The 24,564-nt window shown below is 47.0% G+C and overlaps 1 protein-coding gene across 1 annotated transcript in view; it reads left to right on the top strand.

Moving 5' to 3' along the window:
• LOC146788891 (uncharacterized) overlaps positions 1–11,147 on the top strand; it is an 11,843-nt gene extending 696 nt beyond the window's left edge. Inside the window, exons 1-9 of the mRNA XM_085629950.1 lie at positions 1–644; positions 1,196–1,288; positions 1,591–1,695; positions 2,334–2,443; positions 3,083–3,277; positions 6,007–6,169; positions 7,440–7,605; positions 8,212–8,306; positions 9,072–11,147. The exon at positions 1–644 is cut by the window's left edge and continues 696 nt beyond it. Of these exons, the coding sequence (XP_085486076.1) occupies positions 1–644; positions 1,196–1,288; positions 1,591–1,695; positions 2,334–2,443; positions 3,083–3,277; positions 6,007–6,169; positions 7,440–7,605; positions 8,212–8,306; positions 9,072–9,157 (1,657 nt within the window). The 3' untranslated portion in view covers positions 9,158–11,147. The remainder of the gene's footprint in view (positions 645–1,195; positions 1,289–1,590; positions 1,696–2,333; positions 2,444–3,082; positions 3,278–6,006; positions 6,170–7,439; positions 7,606–8,211; positions 8,307–9,071) is intronic.
• The last annotated feature ends 13,417 nt before the right edge of the window (positions 11,148–24,564 follow it).

Genomic DNA, 24,564 nt, shown 5'->3' with positions numbered 1-24,564 from the left:
CCTGACCGTTTTCCTCTCGACGGACGATGTGGGCGGGAGCCGATCGGGCATGGTGGGGAGCTGGTTCTTCCTGGTCACCGCTTGCATCCTCTTTGTCATGTCCTTCAATAGGGACCTTCTGGAGGTGCTTCAGAATGCCGGCTTCCTCCTCCTCACTGTCTCCACCATCCAACAGATCCCCCTCCTTGGCTCCCGTGTCTTCTTCGCGGTGGCCTGCAGCCTCTACACGGCTATCTCCCTCTACGCCACCTTCGCCAGCCTCATTAACTCTATTGCGGATAAAGCTCTGATCCCTCTTGGCAACCAAGTGATGTCATCAGCGACATTTCAGACATTGCTTCTGTGTCTGAGGCGTGTGACCGGCAGATCTAAAGATGGTGACCTTGAAGACCACAGCACCGGCAGCCAGCTCCCTGATGCTCTGTTCTTCATCTGCAACGGATTGGCCTCCTTGTCTGCCATCCAGGGCAGCCTCAGTGACCCCACCAGAGCCCACCTCTCCATCCCTTGGGTGCTGATCCCAGGCGCTCTCTTCCAGTTGTACGTCTCCAGGATTGTGGTCCAGAGAGGTCGAAGATTTGGGGCGGTCCTGCCCTTCTGCTATGCTGTGGTGTGGGCCACCTGGAGCTGGCTACGGTTCGCAGGTAAATATTTCTTTGTTGTTCTAATTCACGTTTAAAAATGTATGTACAAACGAAGCCTGTTTTAGTATCTGTGAGGGCATGATTGTCGTTTTATTAAAATCATACAGATGCAGGCAGGCCCCATAGTCACACGCTTAGTGAGCAAACCAAGGCATCAAACAGTATCTCAGAGTTTTCATCAAACAAAGACCAAATATGCCTTTGATAGCATATTGCTAAAAATTTTACTAGAAAGTGGTTGGCACTAGACATATTAATAGGGGTATGTTTATTAAATCATCAAATAATTCAAGGCTCTACAAGGTGGTGAGAAATAGTATTGCAGCGCAGCAATACATACATGTATGTTGGCACAACGTACTCTACTGTAACAAGAGAAATAACTGAAAAACTGAAACCGTGACATGAAATATAAGATGTTAAATACAGAAGTACTGTGAAGTGTCTCATATTAGTTTAAGTCTGGTTTTGAAGGAAGATGATGACATGCCCCAATTCACGTGCTGTTGACTGTGAGTTAACGCCCTGTTCTCTGTCTTTCCCCCTCCCAGGTCCCTTGTTGAATATCGACATTGCCAGTCATGGTGAATTCACCCTTGGTGCCATCGCCTTCCTCATTGTCAACGCCTTCCTCATGGTTTTGGGTAAGTCTGCTCAGGTGGTAGTTGATGGTCCATCTCTTCAGTGCACACTGAACGACCTGCGGCCCCAGGAGATGGATGGTCGTCCAACCTTAGTGAGTTTGGATTGATCTGTACGATTGAATGGATCCATATAATGGTGCCGGTCACATTCCAGCTATCCACCTATAACCCTCTGTGGTCCATGCTCATCACTTGTGGTGCACCCCCCTTTAATGAGGAAAGAAAGTCACTGCAGAACCAGCCAGCCTCTGATGTCTGTTGCTTTTGGTCCCTAAAGCCCTCTACTTCTTCTCATTCCATAGTCGCCTACGCCAACGTGGTCTTCTTCCTGCTGGCCCTGCTGATGGAAGCCGCCATCACCTGCTTCCTGCTCTTCACCTTGGAACGACTGCCCCTTCCGCTCGAGAGTAAGTGGTCAATAATGGAATGGACATGCCCAGGGCTTCAGGATGCTCTCGGTGGCCATTGTTAGAGGCAGCTCTGGGGTCAACTGAGTATCTAGTCCATCACCAAGGCCAACTTCAATTATCAAGGCTCCTGTGTGTTTCTGCAGAACTGGAAACTTAGAAATGTCATTATACACAAAGCAAGTGACTGCATTAGAATTCCCTTCATGCTTGCATCAGTAATGGTTCCTCCCAGAGGTAAACTGGACTGAAGGAAAACACGGAGGTTCACTGTCAGATCATTGCCTCTGAAATGCCCATTGTGTGATGCACTGTCAGGAGCATCTCAGATGTGGCAAAAGCTGCCTCAGTACTACGGGCGTTTAGCAGATGAATGGTGAATCAGGATGAGGCCATGTGGCCTTATAGGACAAAGCTGCTACTCTAAATGTCTCATCACATGTCCAGCTGAAAGTAGGCATTGCCTGCTTGTGTATCAACTCAGGCCTTCAAGCTCTTGTGTATTCGTGACCCACAGTGATGTACTCATGACTTACTGTGATGTACGTGCTCATGGTATATGTGATGGGTTATGTACTTTGTTCTAAATGTGAGTCTCGGTTGAGTTTGCCTGACTTTGCCTCTCTTTGTTCCTCCAGTTGCAGTGTTGGCCATCGTCAGCTCCATCTGCGTCTATGGGGCAGCGGCATCCCTCGGAAACTGCCTCTTCAGCAAGGACCTTATTCCCATGGGACCTCCTCTAGTCAAGGTAAAGTGAGGATGAACATATCTGCCATGGTAGAGTCCCCCCTCCACCCAAGGAAGTACCACAGCCCCTCTATATCCCTCAGAACGCCCACCAAAGGGCAGTGCCCTGCTCTACTCTCGATACCTTATTGAGTCCACCTGAGGGACAGTGCGTGACCCCACATTCTACTTGACAGAGCCCATCCTCAATGTCTTTACCTGACAGAGCTCACCCTGGAACGGTGCCCTACTCCAGTGTCTATACTTGACAGATCCAACCCAGGAATAGTGCCCTTCCCCACTGTCTGTACCCGAGAGAGCCCATCCAGAGGTGGTGTCTTCCCCCGTCTGTACCTGAGAGAGCCCACACAGGGATGCTTCCATACTCCACTGTCTGTACCCGAGAGAGCCCACCAGAGGGATAGTACCACTCATATCTCTCTGACCGAATCCACCCAGAGGCAGCTGCCTACACTCACACTTTCTCCATCCTTAGCAGGCAGTGCCTCTGACAGAGCCCACCCTGGGACGGTGTACTGCTCCACTGTCTGTACCTGGCAGAGCCCACCCGAGGGATTGTACTCCAGGGATGTGTGTGTATCTTGCATTGGGAGACGTGGAAGACGCTGCTTCAGTCTGTCTCTGCTCTGCATCCTTTTAGGAAATGAAGCCCAAGGAGAAAGTCGAAGTGTCCAACTCCTGCGTATGTCCTGATTCCCGCCGCACCAGCAGTCTCAGGACCATCGCCGCCCTGCTGGATGATGGTGGTGTGTGTGGGGTCCCCACTGACACAGTGTATGCCCTGGCAGCCTCCTGCAAACACCCAGAGGCCATCCAGAAGATTTACACCATCAAGGTAGGCATGCGCCACAGCACACAGAGTGTTAAGTTCCCATAAACTGTACGAAAGAGAATCCTATTGACTTTGTCATTGATAGGTTCATGAACGCTCTTTGTTAGGCAAAGTGATTTGCTTGGTGATCTCTGAGTTCCCTTGTTTGTTTTCTCCCCTTGGTACATTTAGCAGCATGAGATGCCAGGATACGCCTCATCCTTTCCAGATGGGCTTCTCATTATGTCATGAGTTTGAGAGGGAGGGCATGCTCTCAGTCCAGCTTCCACTTTTCTTTGTATGATGTTTCCTCAAGAGTCTCCTGGTACTACAGTGGAGTCTCCTTGTTGCATTGATTGATTCCTCCCCACATTATCCTGGTTCTGTTCCATGTTTCAATGAGAGGTTCAGTGTTCACCATGACCAATACTGATTTGTGGAGGCTCCTTGTCCTCCATGTGATTGGGACCGCCTTCAATAGTCTTCAGTCTCCGATTTGTATCAGGACATTATCGATCGGGATGAATCTGAGCCTTTCCTGACTGATAGCATTGATGAGGGTGTACTAGAGTTCTTCATGCGACACCGAGGTCATACCCAGCTGAGTACAGAAATCCTCTGAAGCCACGCCTTCTTAGTCCTTTGTGAATATTTCATAGATTACATTTTGGGACTTCGGTTGATCTTCCAATGTAAGGACTCTATGGGGTTCTTTGCATTCAGCTTGCTTGCTATCTTATGTGAAGATAGTCTCTTTCCCATTTCTCACTTCTGTATGAGAGTCAATTCCTCAATGTTCTCCCATACATAACCCTCTTGCCTAGATAATCAGTATTAGCCAGATCTTCCTTGACTAGTTTATGCTCACTGCCAGGGAGTTGTGTGTCAATATTTCAACTTTTATTGCCCCATACCATTACTCCATCACAATAACTTCCTATTGCCTTTACTTTGATCCCCTCTTCCTAATATTGTAATGACCTTTACTTCAACTAGATAATTATCCCCAACCATCACTTCACCCCCTCATCCCTAACCCTAAGTCAATCCTACAGCTAACTCTATGAACTCAATGAAATTTATTTGTACAAAATGTAACTAATATTGCCCCTAACACTGATTCTAAATTATTCTGAATTACAACAAAGTAAATAAATGAAAAAAACTATTCTTATTTGAACTGCAGTTCTAACTGTTATCCTTAGTTCAATTGAATTGAAATAAATTACATTAAATGTTATAATTTTAAAGTACATTCACACTACCTCTAATTTAACTTAATTTAGTAGTCATACCAATAGAAAATTCAAATAAATGAAGTCTAATTTAATTATTTTTGTGTTGCAATAATAATATTAAAGGCAAATAAAATAAAATTTAAACCAAATCAATGTAAATTACATGAAATAAAATGAATACTAAATCAAATAAAAGTACATGAATTAAAATGAATACTAACTGTAACCCTGGATTAAAGTACATTACATTAAATTACATTAAATTAATTCAGATTGCTGTATAGTAAAATAACTTAGTCTTAACTTTAGCCTCAATGAATGGAAATTATATTTTATTTAATGAATTTCATACCAACCCAAATCCTAACTTCAAATTAAACTAAATTTCATTACATTGAATACATAAAAACAGGTATGTAGCATTTTTCCGGCCATAATACTAATATACATTTGCCTTTAACCCCAGAGTCTATTGCTGTTGCCATCTTTATTGAAGAACTCTCTGCTTCCAGCTCTCGGGAGCATCAGAACCATGGGCCGGATTTATGCACACTTTGCACCATTGTAGTAAACCAAACGTGGTGCAAAGTGGTGCAAAGTGTTGATTTAGGATTTAATTTCCAGCACAAAACAAGTTTTGCACTGATAAATAGGCATAAAGTAATACAAAGTAGCACGATGCGCTGATTTGCACTACTCTGCATCAAAGGGTGTGTCCCATAGGTGGCACACGGGCAATCCAATGCAATCACCCGTGGATTTTGATGCAAGGCATATCTACTAAGATTTGTAGACAGGGCTTTGTGCCAAAGATGTATGCCTCCCGAGGCAAACATAAACTTGGAGAAATGCTTTCTCTTCAAACTTAGCATGTGTGATGTACTGTACATCACACATACAAGGTTGGAAACATTTTTAACTATGTTTAAGCAAAGTGTTTTGTAGAGAAAGAGTACCCAGAAATATTAAAAAAAACTATGCTGAGCTTCACACGGACACTCATGCACTATGGTGCAAGGATGTGTGCATGGCAGAGGGCAACCCAAACTTCACCGGTCCTTGTCATATTCTAGATGGTGTTCCCTCCAGTGATCTCTTGTGGTAATCAGCATCCAGTGATCTCTTATGCTCATCATCATCCAATCCTTCAATGATCTATTATGGTCATCAGCATCTAGAGACACTTAGATCAATATAAACCACACACTAATTCTCAGTGGCTCAGCTAAGGGTACTGTCAATGTATTTTAACTCTAGTGTTTGATTTTTATAGATTTTAGTCCACTCCTTAATTGGTATGAATGAGCTTTTCCTTGGCTAGTCACTACTCTGTGTACCGTTTACAAACCAGGGACTGTAGCATTTCAGAAGAAGTTTGTACTATTGATCAAGTGTCACTGTTGCGGCAGGATCCCTTCCCAGGTCATGTGCTCTGATGCTTCAGCAGCGGAGCGGTCCCTCTCCTCATGCTCATCCATCTAAACACCCCCTCTGCTTATCTCTTGTCTGCTTTAGGACCGACCCTTGGAGAAGCCCATCTGTATTTGCATCTCCCACCTCGGCCAGCTGCGGAACGTGAAGCCCCCATTTAGCCCTCTCCTGTGGGAATTCATGGAGAGTGTCTACCCCGGGGGCATCAGCTGCATTGTTCAGAAAGGAGAGTGGCTCAAGAGATTGGGTGAGTATCATCTCTGCCACCTTCTTAGAGGAAGCTCTGTATGGATTTCCTACTCTAGCAACTTGCGGCTTAGGGGTGGAGTCGTGAAATAGAACTGGGTGGTGCATATTTCAGGACCAATTACTGCTCTATTTCCATACACAATGTGCTTTGCTATCCCAACTATTGATCTCATGTAGTTATGCGCTCACTACTGTCATACACCATCATGGTGTCTAGAGAACCTCTTCTCACTTAACCCCGTTTGTAAACCGTGATTCAAGCTCCCAAATAAAGACTCCTCTGATATGATTGTAGCATACCTAGCTCATGTTTCTTGAAGCACAATGCTCTTGGGAACTCCTTACCTTCCAGGCATTCCATCCATCACTTTATGTGCTCTTCCCCCACTGCCAGATTCACCATACCGTAGTCTAATGCACCCCATCTTGTGTACAGATCCTCATCTCAGCTGACTCCTGAATCCATAGAATATGGAGCATACCATCACTTGGATTTCCCAGACCATCATCTCATTTAGCACACCAAAAACTTGTCCACATTCTGTAACCTCTCAAATTGTCCACAGAAGTGCTTCTCTCTTAGCTCCTGCCCCCCTATTTCAATGGTAATGCACCCCACTCTAATGGGACATATTCATATCCTCTTCCTCCTATAATCTTAATCTCGGTTCCATCCACCCACCTCATGGCCATTACGGGTCCTCATTTCAACCTAGCCCATGCATTGCTGGACCCGACTCTAGTGCACCCCCAAGGTTTCTACAGCACATCATTTCACCTGGCACTTGAATTTCTAAGTCATGGTCCATAAACGCTCATGTTATTGATAAACCCATGCCTCACTGAACTCCTGCGTCCTTAAACCACAGCCGATAAACCCCCTGGTGTTTGGCAAGAGACCCGCATTCCACCTGGCTCTTACTTCCACATACCATGACCAATCTATCCATGAAGACTAGCGCACACCCCCTCCTCTCATCCTGCTCTTGTATTCCTTGCTCAGTGGTCCATGGTGTCTCCCGACCCTTGTCAAGTCTGATCTGTAGACCACGGCTCACACACCCACATGGCTTCTCAGGCCCACACCTCAGCTGGCTGATAAAAGTCTTGATCATGACCAATCCAGCTCTATGATCCGCTCTCACCAGAGCCTAGAGGCAAGCTCGGTACGGAGTGCTCTATATAAATATAGTTAGTCAACCACTGACCACTCATTCACTTGAGTCTGAACTGCTGCTAAAAGATGCTTTTCTTTTCTCTCTTTTCAGGGGTCGGACTGGCATATGACATTGTGGGCACTAAGGACTCCATTATGATCCGAGTGCCAGACCATAGTATCTGTGCACACCTTACGGACATGACTGGCCCCCTGGCAATCACCTCAGCCAACCCAAGCGGGGAGAGTGACAGCACCCACCATGACATGGTTACCTCGTAAGTATAAGTTCAAGACAGAGGTGCTAAAAGCAGAGTGTGGGATAGGCTGTGGGTGGTTACTTGCTGAGAGATGAGGTAAGAGCCATGGAGGAGTTGGGTAGGGAATGGATATAATGAGAATTGATTATTCTACTGACTGACATGTGAATAACAGAGCAGAGTGTAAACTTTATCTGCTATGAACCGATTTTTTATCTAGTTTGTAATAAACTGCAGTGTTGAAGCACATCTGTATTGTAGAGTGCATGTATTCCTAGATAACTGGGTAATGACATTGTAAAAAGTTCTTTAATACTCCCCATCTAATGATAGACATCCTCTGGATATTTATTATATTTCTCTGTTCCATGAAGAGACCAGTCCACCCTGGTGGATTGGAGTTTGTGCAGGGCCACCGGCTAATGTTTACTCACACATGGCTTTCATTCTCTAAGTTACCCTGATTGTGATCCACTTTTAATGCATTTGGGTGCAGTTACATTTGTTGGGCTCATTGTAGGCTGTCCTCATCATGTTGATGATCAGAGCTGGTAGATGTTCTTTGTCAATTCCTATTACAAGAGCTCATAAAGAGGTCTGTGTTTCTCTCCATCTTTGCGACAGGCGTTTGAGTCACAAGTTGGAGGGAGTGCTGTGCGATGGGGACTCCAACGAGTTGGTGGGCTCCACCGTGGTGAACTGCCTGAAGATAGACGAAGGTGAGTCTTGTGCTGGTGCTTAATTCTATCCCATTACTGTTCCCCCAGACTCTAATTTGGCTCAGGATGCCCATCACCAGACTGGGATTTCTAAGCTGGTGACATGCCTCTGTCCCTCTGCAAAGAGAGTTTTAATCAAACACAAGAATGAAAGAATGAGGGACTCATAGAGATATGCTATCTTCAGCAATAAGATTTAAGGTTTTCAGCATTAATGGGTTATTCAAATGTGTAGTTTCCAGCTCCAGATGGTGCTTTTCAGCCTTTTTAGAGAATGCATGCAGCATGAGAATTTACCACATCCTTCTTTTGAATAGGTGTGTGCAAAATCATGTAGTTTGTTTTGCAAATTTCAAAAAAGTTATGTAAAATTATCTGAATTGTGTGAAATGGGAGTTGCCCGTATCTCGTGAAACTTTTTCTGTGAAAATCAATGTGAGGTATTGGCAGGAGACTGGTTCTAGCAGAAACTGTCACTGACAAGATATTCATTTTGTGCATGAACCAGTGTCTCTGTAGTTGTGCAAAATTGCACACATTTTGCCAGAGTCATTTTAGTTTTGCACAGATCTAGTTATGATCCCACCTCTCACCATAAAAAGGCTCTTCTCTTCTCTGCAAGAAGGAAGAAGACAGGGCTGTTGATTGAGTGCCCTTTCACATCCTTGGAGGGCGAAACCCACCCTTTCCCAACCAGCTCACTTGTCTCCATTGGTTGGTGTTTTGTGGTCTTTATCTGCTGACATTGTGCTTCTTTCTTCACAGGCATCCTGACCATTGTTAGGGAGGGCTGCGTGCCCACTGCCCGCGTCATGCAGACATTTGAGCGGGTGAAGAATGCGCTGGCATGAGGATGAGTGGACGTGCATTGAACCTCGATAAGCCAGTCGTTTCCAAACAACCACACCAACAGAATCAGTTCTCAACCTAAGCCAATTTCGTTTTCCAGTTTCCAGTTTTGAAATAACCATATCTGAACCTTATTGCCTGGCTGTCATTTAAAGGGATATATGTCTCCGTATAATAAGGCCTAATGGGGAAGGATTTCCAGTAACTGTGTGACTAGGGGCAACAGTGTTTGAAATTTCTGAAAACATTTAGAAAAAAGTATATTTTTGTAAATACATTTACTTGTACTTAGCTTTCACCAAGTCATTAATGCAGAACTGGTTAATAGCAATGGTTATTGTCACACATCCGGTTTATTGACCTGAATACCAGTCTCCATGGTCTGCAAATCTAGTAGCACATCAATGTGCTCAGTCCACACACCACCCCCCTCTCCTGTCTCACTTAAATGCCATTCGGGTGATGTGGGTGTTGCACCTGAGAGCCTATACCAGTAGTTGCAGACTGCATTCAAAGTAATTTGAATGGCTGTCCGACTCTCAACTTTCCAGTGAACATTGAAATCTCAGGATACGTCTCCGTTTGTCTCACCTTTGACAAACAGACCTCTTTCATAATTCTCGTTCAGCAGACACAACACATTCCTTTATGGGAATCGAAGCGCTGTATGTCCACGGCTGCAATCCCTTGGCTGTGGTGTATCTTGAGATACAAACGTCTTAATGCTCATTTAGTTCTGTGCCCTCACACTAATAACCAGGGGCGCCTTGTTGTGGTTCGGGCTGAGGTTGTAGACAGTTAAATCTTTTGTACAAGAGGTTAGGAGTGATCCAACAGTAGATCAATTGATGTCCTAGTTGAAGTTACATTTTCTTCAATCCACACACTGGTTAAACCTTGGGTTCAACTCACACCGGATCAATCATTCTCAGCCAGAGGTGGTGACTGGTGGTAGAACTCTTCCTACAAGTTTCAAACTCTGCTAGAGCCTGGGGCATGCACACGTCTCCTCATGCGCTGGCATGAGATATCCGTTCCAATGTCCATCAATTGCAGGTCACCAAAGAGGCCATATCCTACTCACATGGGTGGATCACGTCTTGCAACCTTCCTGATTCTCAGGGTGATCACCGGCAGTGTTGTTGACGATGTCTTCTGGACAAGGCTCCCCCAATCCATGAGCGGTACCAGACTCGGACATTTTGTACAGAATGTGAAATATTTTATAATGTATGATCCTATAATAATAATGTTATTTATAATCATTTATTATAGTTCAAATCTGATGCAGGCATCAATGATGAATTCTATTTATTTTGGTACATGAAGGACTCAGTTTCTATGGACTCTCTTGGTGGACTCACAGGGCACAATATTTGTAGAGTCGGCTACACAGGCTGAGCTCAAGCTCTTATGTATTGACTCCACTGAATGGAGGGGTTACCATGGAGGTCCACTTGAGAGGGTGACCTTATGTTTTTTATATATTCTAGCTCAACGTTTTTGAATATTTATCAAAACGTCTGTCTCTTTAACTAAATCGTACTAATGGAAAGAAATAATAGAAATGTATTTGAGTGTGCGATCACACCTATAGAGTGGACTTTGCCGCTATGATGTGTCTGTGTCTTGATAGTCCCAGACCTACCTTTTCACTCTCATACGGACACTTGCCTTAAGGGGACAGGATGTTTTAAATCAAAAATGGCTGCGGTTTTTACCCCGTCTCTCACCACGACCGATTGGGGAGAGCAGAAAGCATCTGTTGGGCATGGGGGACAGATAGACTGTGTCCTTCCACTCTGTGTAGGGTCCACTCTGTGTAGGGTCCACTCTGTGTTGCCCCCCTTAGGAGCACTGAGTATAGATAGTACTGTGAATGATAAATGTGAAGAACCCACAGAGACGAAGAAAGTTGCTTTAAGATGTACATGGAGAGCCTATCAATGTTGCAATGCTACTGCAGTGGAACAAATAATTTATTGTCCAACTTTTTACACTATTTAATGTTTTCATGGAAATGTTTTTCTAGTGAATCACTTTCAATGGTACTGTTTTAAACTATTTAATTTATGTGATTATGTGTGTTTCTTAATATAATTTTGTTGTCCATATCTTTTCAAATTACTGTTCATCCATATGCTGTGTGTCTTGTTTTATCAATAAAGCTGTAAAAACAGGAATATCTGAGTTTCTGAGTGTGGTGCATCAATGCTACGTCCAGTCCAGGTTTATCTATGAAAACAAACATGCCTCTCAGGACCGAAGGCAGTATTGAAATCCAATCGGATAGACCCAACCCTCCCCACAGGTTGAGACCCCTGACACTTACATACAGCACAGGCACTCCGGATCAGGCCTCGGGAAACGCATAGCAGCATAAGGGCATCCTTGTCACCAGGGAGGTGACTAAAAAAGGATTTCTCCGGCTCCCAGGGTCTGATGCTGGGCACTGAGAGGGGTTAAAATAAGGGCAGGAAGGGCCACCCGGGCTCCCTTAAAGCTTTGGAATATCGAAGTTTATCTGACTCAGCTTACACTTTGTGTGATCCAATGAGAAGGAACATGGAGATGGCTCAGTCATACCCCCGAATGACTCAGACATACCCCTGACTCACCCAGACATACCCCTGAATCACTCACACATACTCCTGAATCACTCACATATACCCTTGATTCACTCAAACATACTCCTGAATCACTCACATATACCCTTGATTCACTCAGACATATCCCTGAATCACTTGGACATACCCCTGAACCACTCACACATACCCCTGAATCACTCACACATACCCCTGAATCAATCACACATACCCCTGAATCACTCACACATACCTCTGAATCACTCACACATACCCCTAAATCACTCACACATACCCCTGAAGCACTCACACATACCCCTGAATCACTCGGACATACCCCTGAATCCCTCACATATACCCTTGAATCACTCAGCCATATCCCTGAATCACTTGGACATACCCCTGAAACACTCACACATACCCCTGAATCACTCACATATATCCCTGAATCACTTGGACAAACCCCTGAACCACTCACACATACCCCTGAATCACTCACACATACCCCTGAATCACCCACACATACCTCTGAATCACTCTTACATACCCCTAAATCACTCACACATACCCCTGAATCACTCAGACATACCCCTGAAACACTCACACATACCCCTGAATCACTCGGACATACCCCTGAATCACTCACATATACCCTTGAATCACTCAGACATATCCCTGAATCACTTGGACATACCCCTGGACCACTCACACATACCCCTGAATCACTCGGACATACCCCTGAATCACTCACATATACACTTGAATTACTCAGACATATCCCTGAATCACTTGGATATACCCCTGAATCACTCACATATACCCTTGAATCACTCAGACATATCCCTGAATCACTCGGACATACCGCTGAACCACTCACACATACCCCCGAATCACTCACACATACCCCTGAATCACTCGGACATACCCCTGAATCACTCACTTATACCCTTGAATTACTCAGACATATCCCTGAATCACTTCGACATACCCCTGAGTCACTCACTCATACCTCTGAATCACTCACACATCCCCCTGAATCACTCACACATACCCCTGAATCACTCAGACATACCCCTGAAACACTCACACATACCCATGAATCACTCACATATACCCTTGAATTACTCAGACATATCCCTGAATCACTTGGACATACCCCTGAGTCACTTACTCATACCTCTGAATCACTCACACATCCCCCTGAATCACTCACACATACCCCTGAATCACTCACACATACCCCTGAAACACTCACACATACCCATGAATCACTCACACATACCCCTGAATCACTCACACATACCCATGAATCACTCACACATACCCTTGAATCACTCAGACATACCCCTGAAACACTCACACATACCCCTGAATCACTCACACATACCCCTGAATCACTCACACATACCCCTGAATCACTCAGACATACCCCTGAAACACTCACACATACCCATGAATCACTCACACATACCCCTGAATCACTCACACATACCCCTGATTCACTCGCACATACCCCTGACTCACTCACAAATATTCCTAAATCACTCGGAGATACTCCTAGATCACTCACACATACCCCTGAATCACTCACACATAACCTTTGAATAACTAACTGATACCCCTGAATGACTCACACATACCCCGGCCTGAATCACTCTGCACATTCCTACAACATCCCTGTGTTCTGGTCTCCCAGACAGTACGACACACCCCTCACACCTCTAGCAGGGGATTCCTGACACTCCATCTGTGATTCTTTAATCAATGAGTCTTTCGTGTGCACATTCGCTTAGAATAAGTGCACTTCAGTGCCATGGCTGGAGGGGTGGGGGTAATATTCCACCAGTTCTTTTTTTGCCATTGTTTCCCTTTTCTAGTCGCCCTGGGGCTTTAAACCATGTATTCTGGTTCGCGGAATTCAAAGCCAAAAGTCCCTTTTTTGCACCAGCAGCAACATTTTCCGGTGGAGCTTGTATAGCTGTTCTAACAACTTGCTGAGAGTTCCTTAATCATCTACCATGTGACGGTTAATTTATTTTTGCATTTAACTTTTTTATTTTAAACATAATGTCACCATGTTTAGGCAGGAACATATTTGCTCCTATTTTTAAAACGAAATGTAACCATTGCACCAGCGTCTCTTGGTCAGATATCATAGCTGTGCTTGGTTTTAACAGGCTGTGCTTCTCTGAACCTCTCGATGTAGCTTTGTTTTTTATGCCTTTTTCCCCAATGAGTATTTTCCCACATCGAGTCCTCATTTTCAGAAGGACCCCACTCTTGCTTTCTGAATTTCCTTTTTCATCTCTCTTTTTACTTTCATTCTCCCTTTCTGCCATCTACTTCCCTGATTATGTCTTTGGTTTTACCCAGCAAATCCTCTGCATTTGTCTGCCATGTTCGCTCGATTGGCTCCTTTCTTTTATTTTCTTCTTCTACTGCATGTCTTCTGATCAGTTCTCTGTGTTGTCTCCTGCTGTCCTCTTCCCCTTCCCTTCCCTTCCATCTTCAATAGAAATAAAAGAAGGACTTTATGACTGTGTACTTTACTGTAACTTTAAGATAGACTCAGGACCCAAGAATCAGTGCCCTGAACAAACAGACTAAAGATCTGAAGCACAATAAAGCACAACTGAAGGTTGGACACATACCGATGACAAAGGGGATATCGGATAAAAAGTGCAAAGTGAGAAGCGGCTATGATCAATTGGTCTAAATCCATAATGGAGAACGGACTAACCGCTCTGCTACTACGGAGAGACTGCAATGTCTTCAGAGATGGAGAACTACCTAATAATGGTCCCTACCATCTAATGGCTCGATGCACAGCCTTCCACCATCCTCATCACTGAACTGTGGGAGTTCTCTGAGCAGGCACTTAAGAGCACGTTTCAGCTGCACGAGTGCTCAGAGTAGTGCAAAGGCTTTAAACCGGGACACTTTACTCAGTATTGGTGATTCAGCCCCCTGAGAGGAGCCAGTTCTAAGAACGAGTTAGAGTAGAAACAGGATTCCCCAAGGCACCTCCACTCTCAAAAGAATGGGCCTCACCACCATCCCTGACCCAAAAGAAGGAGAGGGAAGAAGCAAGTAGTTCATCAGTATCAGACCACCCAACTCCAGAAGAAGCAAGTCATCCATCTGTATCAGACAACCAAACTCCAGAAGAAGCAAGTGGTCCATCAGTATCAGACCACCCAACTCTGGAAGAAGCAAATAGTTCATCAGTATCAGACCACTCAACTCCAGAAGAAGCAAGTACTCCATCAGTATCAGAACACCCAACTCCGGAAGAAGCAAGTCATTCAACAGTATCAGACCACCCAACTCTGGAAGAAGCAAGTAGTCCATCAGTATCAGACCACCCAACTCCAGAAGAAGCAAGTAATTCCTCAGTATCAGACCACCCAACTCCAGAAGAAGCAAGTAGTCCACCAGTATCAGACCACCCAACCCCAGAAGAAGCAAGTCATTCATCAGTATCAGACCACCCAACTCCGGAAGAAGCAAGTAGTCCATCACTATCAGACCACCCAACCCTGGACGAAGCAAGTAGTACCTCAGTATCAGACCACCCAAATTCAGAAGAAGCAAGTAGTCCATCAGTATAAGACCACTCACCTCCGAATGAAGCAAGTCGTCCATCAGTATCAGACCACCCGACTCCAGAAGAAGAAAGTCGTTCATCAGTATCAGACCACCCAACTCTGGAAGAAGCAAGTAGTCCATCAGTATCAGACCACCCAACTCCAGAAGAAGCAAGTAGTACCTCAGTATCAAACGACCCAACTCCGGAAGAAGTAAGTCGTCCATCAGTATCAGACCACCCAACTCCAGAAGAATCAAGTAGTCCATCAGTATCAGACTACCGAACTCCAGAAGAAGCAACTACTCCATCAGTATCAGAACACTCAACTCTGGAAGAAGAAAGTCATTCAACAGTATCAGACCACCCAACTCTGGAAGAAGCAAGTAGTCCATCAAAATCAGACCACCCAACTCCAGAGGAAGCAAGTAATTAATCAGTATCAGACCACCCAACTCCAGAAGAAGCAAGTAGTCCATCAGTATCAGACCACCCAACTCCGGAAGAAGCAAGTACTCCATCAGTATCAGACCACCCAACTGTGAATGAAGCAAGTAGTCCATCATTTTCAGACCACCCAACTTCGGAAGAAGCAATTAGTCCATCAGTATCAGACCACCCAAGTCTGGAAGAATGAAATCATCAATCAGTATCAGACCACCCAACTCCGGAAGAAGCAAGATGTCCATCAGTATCAAACCACCCAATGCCGACAGGTGAACTTATGTGTAGCTTCGAGTAATCGCAGTCCATATTTTGAGCTGGTAGGTGTAACTGGGTCCCAATGGGACTGGTTTTTGGGGTTTGGGACTTAATAGGTATCCCTGAATGTTGACCCAGAAAAGGATAGAGAAAAACAGAAAAAGAAGATGAAGGAAAAGGACAATAGAAACACTGTGACCCAGAGAAGGCAGATATGAAAAAGAACATGCAAGAGTGAGATAAAGAGACACGAATTGTAAAGAGTGGATACAAGAGGCATGTGGTAGAATCAAGACTAGATATCCTTGGCAGCAAGCAAACCTGGCGTTCGGCAGTGGGCTCCTAATAAAATCGTCAGGCTCCTGCACTTACTTATTTTGCAAATTATACACTGCAGCTCGAGGTTCTATTGGCAATTTACTCCAATCAGACTTTTGACAAATTGTGTTTGCCCATTTTAGACAATGACGTCGACATGGCAATTTTTTAGCTGTTTGAGTGACAAACTTTAATGCAGCAAGGAACGACAAAGCCAGGAGGTCTTGTCTATGTGACCTGTTGGCTTTGCCAATGCTTTTTAGGCACGCTGGACAGCAGGAGGAGAGATGTGAAGGAGGAAGCTGGCTCAAAAATACACACACTCTCTTGAAGTACCTAAAATAAAAGAAAAAAGTAGAGTTTGAAAACCAAGCAGTGGGGCAGAGATGGCAATCAAAGAGATTGTAAAGATGCAATGGCCGTAGAAGAGACAAACACAAGATTAACAAGCTGGAACATAAAGAAGAAGCAGGTAAATGAAAATTAAAAGGAAAGCCAGCCATTAGTAAGCAATGGGAGCATTGCTGCCAAGGTTTCAGATTACCATGTGTGACATTTTCATAATTTCTGTGTAATTATGAGTGACATTTCAATGACTATGACACTTTCTCACAAGCAAAATCAAGCAATGAAGACAAGGGAAATAGATGAATATCAGAATATTACACCCATTTGAACAACAAGATACTCTAAGAAGATCTTGAAACTGCTGCAAAGCACCAGAAATGGAAGGACACTAACCTGCACTTGTGTGTCAAGGTCAGGAGGTCAAACACAGGCGTCGGTCTTCCTGTAACTTAACTCAGCCAGCGCCAGGTGGCAGCAGCAATTCCTGGAGGCCTGGCCGGTGGTCAAGAAATTAAAATAATTGAATTCATCCTGCCACCACCTGCGCCGGCCGAACCCTCCTCCCACAGCATCACAAAAGTCAGTGAGAGTCTGCACCCGTGGGACCGACCTGTGGGAGCCCAGAAGCCAGCGGCTTCATTCTGGTGCAGAACTAGCTAGAAAGTTTAGATTGTTCATTGACACGGCCCCGCCCATTCTTTCATCGTGATTCTCCAGTGGCAGAATGTGAAGCCCCCAAAAGGTCATTCATACTGGGGGTGGCGCCAGTTCGTTGCCGGAAAGCAGCAACAGTCAGGGATGGTGCGACCCAGGATAATTCTAGCAGTTGTAGGGATGTTCTGAAGGCCACGTCGCTAGGCCACTCACGGACTGAAGCAGCCGACGAGGTGGGGTCTCAACTGCTAATGCAGTCAGCTGCGCCCACTGTGACATAGACAATAATACGTGCAGCAGAGTGCAGTGCTGGCAGACTGTAAACCGTGCCTCCTTACGGGGCATATTATCAAGAAACGGCGTTAAAATTATCGCCGATTTAGCGGCAGAAAACTGCAGCTGAAGCGGCGATAATGGGCTTGATAATACGCCCTTAAGAATTCCCATAGAAGCCCATGTTCTGGTGTCGACATGGGCTTCTATTGGAATTCTCTGCGGCATATTATCAAGCCCATTATCGCCGCTTTAGAGGCAGTTTTCTACCGCTAAACCGGCGATAATTTTAACGCCGTGCTTGATAATATGCCCCTAAGTTCGTCGGAACAGAGCAAGCCATCCTTACCTCCGGCCTCCTCGGGAGTGGCGCTCCTCTTCAATTATCCCTAATCTCCCCATGACCCTCGCACTGCCACTGCAGGTGGCTATGTCGGGGTTGTTCAGGGCAGAATTGAGCGGTTTGGAAGCGCCAGGCCCCGCAGAGAATGGCTGCGATGACACAGTGCAGCAGACGGTGGCGCCACTCTGGAGGCTGACAGGCTCACAAATTCAATCATGCTGCTGTCATGACACCAGAGTCGCCACACCACAGGAGGCGGCTGTGCGAGCCCCACTACGGCTGCCCCCGCCCTCATGTGATCCAGCGCTTCTGTAAATGCAGCTACCCCAGTTGTAGTCGCTTCCCTGCTTCACTCTCAGCATGCAGGTGGTCAGGTCATTGAAAAAGATGCGTGTTTAATGCATTTTAATGCGGTGATGCGGACCACCACATTAAAATGCGTCAGTCTAATGCGTGACGCATGGTACTTGGCAGGGCTGTGGGAGTGCTCCAAAACCTCTATGTTCTTGGTACGCCACAATACGTCTTGCAAAAGACAGCGTGTGAGCTGTCTAGTAGGCGAACAGCCTTTACAATGCGGTCGTTACACCACAATACATTTACATCGCGGTCATTACAATGCAAGTCGACTTGCGCTGGATGGTGCTCTGCACTAAGGAATGGTATGATTTACTATTCCAACACCTTCCCTACTGTTACACACACTGGAGTTTGAATAGTAAATCTTACTATTCCTAAGTCCAGCGCCTGTAGCGCAAGTCGTTGTAACAACTTGCGTTGTAATAACTGCGATGTAACATTCCGCGATCTAAATGATTGCGTTGTATCGTCACATATCCGTCTAGTAGGCTTGACCTAGTAGACATTGTGTGGAGAATGCAGTGGCAAAATCCCAGCTCTTAATGGGTTCTGGTAAAAGCAAATGCTCAGAGGAGGTTGGGGTTTCCTAGTACACCCACATCATATGCCAAGATGGGAGAAAGTCACCCTCAGCTCAGGACAATCAATAACCGTATTACACAATAAAGGTCAGTATGGATGGCTAAGAAGGACAAACGCCAAATAACAAGTTTAGCAAATGTCAATGTACTTTTTAAAAAGTAACTTGAGAGAGGTTCTGCAAGGGTCCAGTTGTGTGTTAAGTGCATTCTGTTTTGACTTGAGGTTGCTCAGTAAGATTCTTTGGTTGGTGTGGGAGGTTTTCAGGTGACTGGAGGACAGGAGGTGCCCCATTGGGATCTCGGATGTTACCTGCAGGAGCGTGTGGCCTTTCTTCCTGCCATTGGTGGCGTTGATCTAGCACAGTACTCAATAAACACCCAAAAGCTTACTGACTGACTGTCCAACCTAGTGCTTCACTTTCAAGAGTCAAACTACTATTAATGCAAACAGGTACTTAATACTACACGCAGTAGTATGAGCACAAAGCAATTGAGCATCCTGGCACTTACAGCTGGCTCAGGCTCTTCCATCTATGGCCCCGGGTACTCCCCCCATTGTGGTCAAAGTGCCGCGCACCTCTGCTCACACACTTAGGGGCAGAGTTAGTAATATTTGGAGCAATGCAACGCAGCAAGAGAACTTGCTGATGCTGCAACAAGTGCATGTATTCACTGCTTCATTTGAATTCAAGGTATGCTGTAGTTTACCCTCCTTTTAGCTGTGTGTAGTCTGTCTTGCAAGCGCCGCATGAGTAATGTATGGGTAAGACAGATGGAGCGGATGGATATTTCTCAGTATTTAGCTTGATTTTTTCATATTTTTTTTTTTTTTTTTTTTATAAAACCTTTATTACAATTCCGAAAAGATACAAGTATGGGCCTACAACCAACAGGCCGGCCGCTAAACGCAGTGTAAACCTAGGCACGACTTAACATGCACATCAGTGAAGCAGCAAAAGAGTTACTAAAGTGTTAATTATCGCAGTCAGCCACAGCCGCAGCCCCTAAACAAACAGGAAAGGTTTCATATTTTTGAAAAACAAAAAACATCAAACTCACAAGGCAGAGGAGGTTAATAGCAGAAACATGTGCTCCTCGTATCGAGGGAGTAAACCAACCCGGGTAGACAGAGGGGGGGGGGAGGGGGGCAAGGCAGAAGCGACAAAGTCGCATGTCGCAGGAGCATACAGGAATGCGGGGGCTAGGGAGACAGAGCGGCATCCATCTCACGCGTCTGGGGCGGGGCGCAAATGCCTCCACGATAGGAGTTCCAGGGACCCCACACCTTAATCCACTTCCCAGGCTTGCCTCTCGCCACATACACCGTTTTCTCTCTAAACATACACCAGTCCATGTGTTCCTTCCACTCGGAGACCGTTGGCGGCCTCTGGGAGCCCCACAATTGTGCGATGTCACGCTTCGCTATCATATAGCCTAGAGTCACCCATTGCATCTGCGTCACATTGTAATCAGTCGGCTCCCAGACATTCAGCAAGCATCTACGTGCCTCCGGCAACAAGGCAACATGCGTGACTTCTTCTAACACCGCATGCACTCTGCACCAAAACCGAGTCACCTCCGGACACTCCCACAAGATATGGAGAAAAGTCCCCAGTAGCCCACAGCCTCGCTTACACAAACCATCCACCGAATACCCCATACGCATCAAGCCAGGCCCCGTGACGTACACTCTATGCAGTATCTTAAGCTGGACGAACCGCAGTCGGGCCGGGATAGCCACCTCTTTCGGGGAGGCCACCGCTGACACCCAATCCTCGTCGTCCAGTTCTATACCGTCTGCAATCCATGTCTCCAGCAATGCGGCCAGCAAACCCATCCGATCATTGATAAGCTTTTTATAAATCAACGAAATGGTGCTATCCGGCACATAGCCATCCAATACTCTGTCTTCCAACGGGGAATGCTCCGGAATAGCCGCCACGTCTGAAAACACGGAACACAAGGCATGATGAACTTGAACATACCGATAGTATTCCCTATCATTCAACTGGTATTCCGTTTTCAGCATGTCGAACGTCTTAAATTTCCCTTTCGTCCAGAGATCCCCTACCGTGCTGATACCAATCGTATCCCACTTCTCGAAGCCTTTCGTAGTATACAGACAACCCAGACGCTGGGACGCGTACAATGGCGTAGCCCGAGTCAAGCGATCCCTCCACCCCATCGCCGCATTTGCTGCATGCCACACCTGCACCGCGACCCGCGTCGGGCCCGTCAACCGCGCATCAAGGGACCCCGAGTATAGTGCTCGATTATAGTCTCCGTCTGGCAGTAGCAATTTGTCCATCTCAAAAGCCGGGTTCAAAGCAGGGCCATACATCCCGTGATTGACGGCAGCCAACTGGGAGGCCCAGTAATATCGCTTAATGTCAGGGAGGGCGATCCCCCCGTCATACCACGGTAGGGTCAGTTTAGCCAGAGCAATCCGCGGCCGCCCATCCCAAAACAATCGACGCTGGAGACACTCCACCTCCCGAAAATAACGGGCCGGCACTACGTCCATAGTGTTCTGCAGGGCGTACAAAAAGCGTGGTAGCGACACCATTTTGAACAATGCTGCCCGGCCGAGCGGCGAGAGCGGCAGCCGCCGCCAACCCGCCAAATCCGCCCTTAGGCACTGAAGGGGGGGGAGAAGATTCCGTTCATACCGGGCCACCGGGTCCAGGGTTATAAAGATACCCAAATACGTGAACCCCGACTCCGCAATCTGGATAGGGCACCCCCGCGGAAGGGGGGGGCTCCCCGGAGAGAACGTATACACAAGACTTAGCCCAGTTAATTACCAATCCGGAGTTGCGACCAAAGGAGCTCAACACATCCACCAATACAATGAGCGATTTACGCGGAGATGCAAGATACAAGAGGATATCGTCCGCATATAGGGAAACACGATCCTCGTATTCCGGCGTCCATCTAAGGCCACGTATCGAGGGGTGCCACCGCAACCAGTCCGCAAGGGGCTTCAAGCAAAGCGCAAAGAGAAGAGGCGACAGTGGACATCCCTGTCGGGTGCCCCTACCCAAGACAAAGGGAGCCGACACCCGTCCGTTCACCACTACCTGTGCCAGTGGGTTGTCATAAAGCAATTTCACCCAACCGATAAACCCCGGGCCAAACCCAAACTTCGCCAACGCCGCCCAGATGTATGGCCATTCCAAGGTGTCGAACGCCATGGTAGCGTCCAAGGACGCCAAGATGGCCGGCTCACGAATGAATGGGGCGCGAGCAAGGACGCCATGCAGTCGCCGCAGGTTCAAAGCGGTATTGCGATGGGGTATAAAACCGGATTGATCCTGATGAATCAGGTCGCCCACAACCCGGATCAGACGATTGGCCAGTACCTTGGCGAGGATTTTGGGCTCCGCGTTTAACAAAGAGATAGGCCTGTAAGAAGTACACCGATCCCGCGGCTTCCCTTCCTTATGGATAACAACAATAGTAGCAAGACGTTGGTCAGAAGGGAGGGAGCCCGCCGCCTGAGCCTCAAGGAACATGTCCCGGAGATACGGGGCAATCGCATCTGGGCGCAGCTTATACAATTCTATGGGAAGTCCATTAGGACCCATGGCCTTACCCGAGGCAATGGAGCGAATGGCCAAAGCAATCTCATCTGGCGATAGGGCCGCATCCATCAATACTTTATCCTCATCAGATAGGGAAGGCAGAGTAATATCTCGAAGCAGCAGTCGAGAGTCTTCCTCCGATCGCTCTGAGACCGGAGAGTAGACCCCATGAAAATACTCCGCAAAGCAATCAACAATGTCACCGGGGTCCGTCACACGCACACCATCCACCCTCTCAATCTCCGGCACCACTCGACTCGCTCTCTCCTTCTTATCCAACCAGGCAATCAACTTCCCTGCCTTATCACCCATATCGTACAATCGCCCCTGTTGCTCCCTGCTCATACTCCTAGCAGATTCAGTAACCAGCGCCTTATAGTCGGCCTGCTTAAGCTCCAGCACATGCAATCTGTCATCCGTAACACCTTGCTCCAAATCACTCTCCAACTCGGTGATCTCATTTTCTAGCCGAACAACCTCCTGCGCCTCGCAGTTTTTGGTGTGGGAAATGAGAGATAGGGCCTGGCCCCGGAGCACCGTCTTAAAGGCCTCCCAAAGGGAGACGGCGGAAGACACCGACCCCACGTTATCATTAAAATAGTGTTCCAAAGACTTAACCAGGTCTGCACGAATCGTGGGGTTCCGGAGGTACCAGGGGTTGATCGGAGCCACCCTCCCCTCCGCCCCCAGGGCGATATCTAGGTGCAGCAAAAGGGGGGAGTGATCAGATATACCGCGCGCCAAGTGTCGCACCTCTCCGATCATCCCCGCCTGGGCCGCAGGCACTAGCATATAGTCAAGCCTCGAAAGACTACCGTGGGCCCCGGAGTGGAAGGTATATTGCGCGTGTCCAGGGTGTTTCAACCGCCAACAATCTATCAGTCCTAGGGTATCCAGAAAGCCCCCCAGCCAGTTCTGGGCCCGAGGGAGGTCACTAGGGGGGTATCGATCCTCAACACCGGAAACCACCGCATTAAAGTCCCCCCCCAGTACCAACACCCCCCCGGGAGCCTAAGCAGCAGGCGCCCCAAATCAGCGTAGGTGGCCGTCTGCAGGCCCGGCGGCACGTAGACCGCGACCAGCGAAATCAATCTACCCTCCCACCTCCCCACCAGCACAGTGTAGCGCCCTCTGTCGTTGTGGAGCACCTCATCCACCACCAGCGGGAGAGAGGTCCTGACCAAGATGCCCACTCCCCTCGAGCCAGAGGTGAAACCAGAATGGGCCAGGAGGCGATATCCTCGTCTGTTCATGGCATGAAAAGAGTTCCCTATGAGGTGCGTTTCCTGCAAGAACACAATGTCAGGCGAAATACGTTTCAAGAACTGCAGGACTACCCCCCGCTTTATCCTGTCCCCCAGCCCATTCACATTCCAGGAAAGAAGTCTCAATCCCCTACCCCCCATCCCTCCCAGCACAAAATATCCCCCTCCCGGGGAGCACAATCATAATAGCACAGCAAAAAATATTACCCCGCCTTGTGAAACAAACAAACAAACCCCAACCCCCCCCATCAACCCCAACAAAACTCCCCCCTCCCTGCACCCCTGCGTGAGCCCGAACAGCCCCCCCAACATGCAGTGTGCCTGTCGCCCCAATATGAAGAAAGGACAAGAAAAAACCCCAGAAGGAGGAAAGGGCCCCAGCAAGCCCCCCGCAACCTCCAAATACCACGGGGCAAAGCATTACAAACTGGAGTCCAGTGCAGCCACAGGTGCAAAACGTTACCAATACAGTCCATCACCAGAATCACAGTTCCATTCCTACTCCGTCAAACCCTCTCCGCCATCCGACCCTCCCGATCCCGACTCTTGGGCAGGGCATCAAGCCACTCTCCCACCGCCTCCGGCCGGTCGAAGAAGTGGGAGCGACCATCCAACTCGACCCGCAGCCTAGCCGGGAACAGCATCGCATACTTGAACTCCATGTCTCTCAAGCGCCGTTTGATGGCCGAGAATCCCATCCGTTGCTTTTGAACCGCTTGTGTAAAGTCTGGGTAAAAGCTAACATTAGAGTTCTCAAATCGTAATGGCCCAGCCACCCTCGACGCCTGCAGGATAGCGTCTCTATCCCGA

Source organism: Triturus cristatus, chromosome 10, assembly GCF_964204655.1.
Source record: "Triturus cristatus chromosome 10, aTriCri1.1, whole genome shotgun sequence".
In the NCBI taxonomy this organism is placed as follows: domain Eukaryota; kingdom Metazoa; phylum Chordata; class Amphibia; order Caudata; family Salamandridae; genus Triturus; species Triturus cristatus.
The sequence above is the reverse complement of the archived record's forward strand: the minus strand, read 5'-3'. Positions and strand labels throughout refer to the sequence as shown.